The sequence below is a fragment of the Danio aesculapii genome, chromosome 14 (assembly GCF_903798145.1).
Source record: "Danio aesculapii chromosome 14, fDanAes4.1, whole genome shotgun sequence".
Taxonomy (NCBI): Eukaryota; Metazoa; Chordata; class Actinopteri; order Cypriniformes; family Danionidae; genus Danio; species Danio aesculapii.
In genome coordinates, this window is record NC_079448.1 from 53,983,945 (window position 1) to 53,988,944 (window position 5,000).

The 5,000-nt window shown below is 38.8% G+C and overlaps 1 protein-coding gene across 1 annotated transcript in view; it reads left to right on the forward strand.

The window, feature by feature from the left end:
- The first annotated feature begins 234 nt into the window (after nucleotides 1–234).
- Nucleotides 235–5,000, forward strand: part of sncb (synuclein, beta) — a 39,804-nt gene continuing 35,038 nt past the window's right edge. The window contains exons 1-2 of the mRNA XM_056472966.1: nucleotides 235–482; nucleotides 1,213–1,343. Of these exons, the coding sequence (XP_056328941.1) occupies nucleotides 1,223–1,343 (121 nt within the window). The 5' untranslated portion in view covers nucleotides 235–482; nucleotides 1,213–1,222. The remainder of the gene's footprint in view (nucleotides 483–1,212; nucleotides 1,344–5,000) is intronic.

Below are 5,000 nucleotides of genomic sequence, written 5' to 3' on the forward strand. Positions count from 1 at the left end.
TTTTAACTAACCTTGACCAAACATGCACAATAATTCTCTCTATTCGCACACTAAACGCAGCGGTACACACTTCACATGCAGTCTGACGAGTACAGTATTATGAAACACAGCAAACGGAAAGACAGTCGCACGTGCACACAGTGAGTAAACGCAGATGATCAGATCTTCGGTGATGTGTGTGAGTGTGTGTGTGTGTGTAACATGAAGTGTGTCTCCTCATCCTCCAGCTGATCTCCGCGGTGTCCCTCTGCTGTAGTGTCCGCTCAGGTGCGCATCAGTGTCAGGGAGCTCAGGCCATTAGAGCGGCTCTCTGACTGACTGACACCCCCGTGATGATCAATACCGCATCCTCGCCTCCTGATTGGCTGAGCGCATCATCCAGAGGAAGGCCCACCTCGAGAGCGTAGTGTAACATTTCCTTCCACGATATTTCAATCTAGCACGCTATTGAAGCATAAGGACGAAGAAGGCGCTTTAAAAAGGTAGGTTTTCGATTGCATTGTATTCAGTGGGATCACAAAAAGCGGGTGCTTGTAGTGACGCGAACGGAGATCGTGTGAAATAGCGACCGTGTGTGTATGAGAGAGAGGAGACACTCACAGAGAGAGAAAAAATGCATGCACATCGATGCAATCATGTTCGAATTAAATGCTTGTTGAATATCCAATGCAACCTGATGATTAAATGAAAAGTCGCTGTGTTTATTTCTTGAGTCGTGTCGTGTGCGGGACATTGGAGAGGTGACACCATATTGTAATTGATCAGCGTGTAAGATCCATCTTCTTCAACGTGCATTGTTTAACATCACACCAATGCATTCGAGATGTATTAAATGCTTAAAATCGATAGTTTAACGCATTAATGCACAGCATTATTATATACAAACCGTACAACAGTGGCTAAGTGTAAAATAAGAGCTTTGAGTAATAATTAATGAGCTGGTGAAGATCTCTTGCACACCTCCTGCTGTTAAAGCTGAAAAATAGCGTCAGCTGATGGTGTGAATGTTCTCATCTCCTTGTGTTTGCATGTATGGGCGTTTTATCTTCTGGGAAATTAGACTCCTTATTGTTCGACTGACAGCCTGCTATTAACACACACACACACACGCACGCGCGCGCGCACACAGATGCTCTCAATTCCAAATTAACCCACATTTGTCCTGTGCATTGCAACTCCTTTTTTTTTTTTTTTTTTTTTTTTTAAATGCAGAGGGTCCAAGATGGATGTTTTAATGAAGGGGCTTTCTAAAGCTAAAGAAGGGATGGCAGTGGCCGCAGAAAAAACCAAGGAAGGTGTCGCGGTGGCCGCTGAGAAAACCAAGGAAGGCGTGATGTTTGTGGGTAAGTCATGCAACATTTAATGCTCTTTTATTTTAATGCATGCATCTCACGAATGAAGCGTGAGCTCTGTGGGAGTGACCGTGAATCTTGGAGCTCCAGGGCCAGGAGGGGGTTGCTATCTGTTCCACTGCCTCTCTCAGAGCATCACTATAGGTTCGGCCCCTATTGTGTAATTTTGTGATTGGCTGGGATGTTGGGTGGGGTTTTCTGGGCCTCTTACGTGGAGCACGTCCTACTGAAATTGATAGATGATGGGTTTTCTTAGAGATGCACTGCTTTTCTTGCTCTATATGTTTATTTAAGAGATTTTATGGCAAGTTACTATAAAAAAGACATATATAATAATATATAAATGAATTAATATTATCCACTGAAGCACATACAGTTGAAATCAAAATTATTCGCCCTCTTGTGATTTTCATTTTTAAATATTTCCCAAATGATGTTTAACAGAGCAAGGAAATTTTCACAGTATTTCCTATAATATTTTTTCTTCTGGAGAAAGTCTTATTTGTTTATTTTCAGCTAGTATAAAAGCAGTTTTAATTGTTTTAAACCCATTTTAAGGCCTAATTAGCTTAATTTACCTATGTTATGTTATGTTAATTTACCTATGTTATGTTGTGTATTTGTTTATTTTTAGACAACTTGTTTTAGGTTCAAATCACTTGAATTTAAATGTACCTAATCAATTTGTATTGCGACAGCATGAATGAATTGTGTGGAACACTGCATTTTTTATCGTGTAACATGAATACAAGAAGGCGACGCAGTGGCACAGTAAGTAGAAGGTCGCTGGTTTGAGCCTCGGCTGGTTTAGTTGCCGTTTCTGTGTGGAGTTCTGTGTGCATGTTCTCCCTGCGTTCGCGTGGGTTTCCTCCAGGTGCTCCGGTTTCCCCCACAGTCCAAAGACATGCGGTACAGGTGAATTGGGAAGGCTAAATTGTATGTGTGTGAATGAGAGTGTATGGGTGTTTCCCAGAGATGGGTTGCAGCTGAAAGAGCATCTGCTGCGTAAAACATATGCTGGATAAGTTGGCGGTTCATTCCACTGTGGCGACCCCAGATAAATAAAGGGACTAAGCCGAAAAGAAAATGAATGAATAAAAGAAAAAATATCAACAAATAAAAAGGTTAATAATAATGTGGCTCAGCATAAACTGTGCAATCTGTAAAAGAGATGCATTTCTTGAGGACTTCTTTGTTTTAGCTAACGCTACTGTAGTTGATACGTCCTGAATTATATTGATCATTAATAGAGAGTGTTCTCACATATAAAATGGTTTCATGGTTTGGTAACACAACATTTAAACAGAAGAAGAAATTATCAATCAGACAAATAAGATAACTGGTCACAAACAACATTCGCTGCAGATTCTATTTGGCTCCTATTTTATTTGACAGCAATTGCGATTTTTAAGTGATGTTTCATATACACACTTCAGGAGGAGCACGATCAGTCTTTGACAAGGCTAATTCATCACAGACAATCATTCTATTATCCATTCAGCTCAAGACCAACCCCTTATTAATAGTAAAACCAGCCTGATCTCACGAGAAAACATAAGTATTAGTGGTTAATTTGTACGAATTCGTACGAGTTCAGTCATACGAAATTGAACTTTTTTTACAAAGAAGGTGTGGCACCTAACCCCACCCCTAAACCCAACCGTCATTGGGGGATGAGCAAATTATACTAAATTGTACGAATTAAATTTAAACAAATAAGACTTTCTCCAGAAGAAAAAATAATATAGGAAATCTGTGGAAATATTCTTGTCAAATTAAAAATTTCTTTAAATATCACTTTGAAAAATATATATATGAAAGAAAATAAATATTGCACAGGAGGGCTAATAAAACTGCTCTCACTGTGTACGTCACTATTATATTATTATTATTGTTATTCATTTCTGAGTTAGTCGTCAGTGTGCAGCCTCCTGAAAATATGCTGTTTGTAATCCTCAGTCATCAATCTCGAAAATGAAAAGCGCTCAAGATATTGATTCTAGTAGAACACAAACGCTTCCTAGAGAAAATCCATTTGGTGTAACCCGATGGTATGAGGTGATTGTTAATGTACAGGCTAATTTGAGAGTGAAATAACACCGCGTGAGATGGTTGACTTCTGGAGGCCGTCCAGCATCGCTCTGATCTCCTATCGGGCTGGAAAAGAGCCGTTCGGGCCACATGTCACACTATTCCATGAGCTCATAGACCTCTATATGCACATAGAGCTGTGAGTGTGAAAAAAACAGGACAGATCCTTTCATTACACACACACACACACACCATAAAGAGTTGAAACTAGTGCTGTCAAACGAGTAATCCAGATTTATTACATGCAAAATAAGAGAATGTATTTACATAATATATGCAGGTGTGTGTATTGTGGATATTTAACACAGGTGAAGTTTCACAAACTAATCTTGAGAGGACACGTGATATGATTGACGGCAGGTCTCTCATCTGTAATCATTAGTAAGCCAATCAGATCATTCCAAACTCACTATAAATAGCTCGACTAACATTACTCCCTTATCTTCATTTTTTGAAGAACTCCCCATCCACCCCATGTCCACCTTTCCTTCTTTACCAGGGGGAGCTATCGAGAACTACCTGATCTCGTACCCCCTCAAATGCTTATTGACCAGGCAGAAGCCCTGGGCTCAATTATCTCCGGGCTCAGGGTTCTCTCCCAGGACAGCATTGCTAAACCTGCTATTATTATCAAGCAATATCTAAGTGTGAACTCTTGAAACACACATAAAATTTTGTCAACCCTTTAAATTAAAGATATATATATATATTATGTATAATGCATATAATGCCTAATATAGCTGCTTTTCTTTTTAGGGATGTATTTTTGGATGGCATATTTACGCTCTCTCTCATAAATTTACTTTCACTGCACACACACACACACACACACAAACAGACACACACACACACACACACACACACACACACACACCATATAAAGTTAAAACTAGTGCTGTCAAACGAGTAATTGAGATTTATTACATGCAAAATACAAGCTTGATTTACAAAATATATGCATGTGTATTGTAGATATTTACCACAAACACACATAAAATAGCAATATAAATAACATCGTGATGGACGTTGGCATCGTCGTCATAGTATATTATTTATTTATTTATTTATTTATTTATTTATTATTAATTATTTATGAATAATTAATTAATTATTTGTAGCCTACAGTTTCAACTACCTGACCCACATGGTCTTTGTTTTACCCATAACCAAATCATAAATAAATAAAAATAAGTTACACACAAATGACCACCTGTCAATCCCTTTTACCGCAGGACTCTGGCATGAATAGGCAGAGTGATCTGTGTCCTTATAATGGCGTCGACAAACTTGGTTGGTAAAAAGGTGCACAACCAACAGCAACCAACCAACATTATCTGAGGTGTTCACTAAAATGACTAAGTACAAGTGTGAAAGAAAGATTGAAGCAGTGTACTGACGCTGTGACACGTACGTTACCTGATAGATTCAAAACACAGAAGAGTCGTTAGATGGAGACAAGATTAATTAAATATCACCTTTAATAACTATAGTGAGACGCCATCCAGCAGTACATCCTTGATAAACTGTCTGATGTGCTCTGCTCTCTGGGGTTTTGTG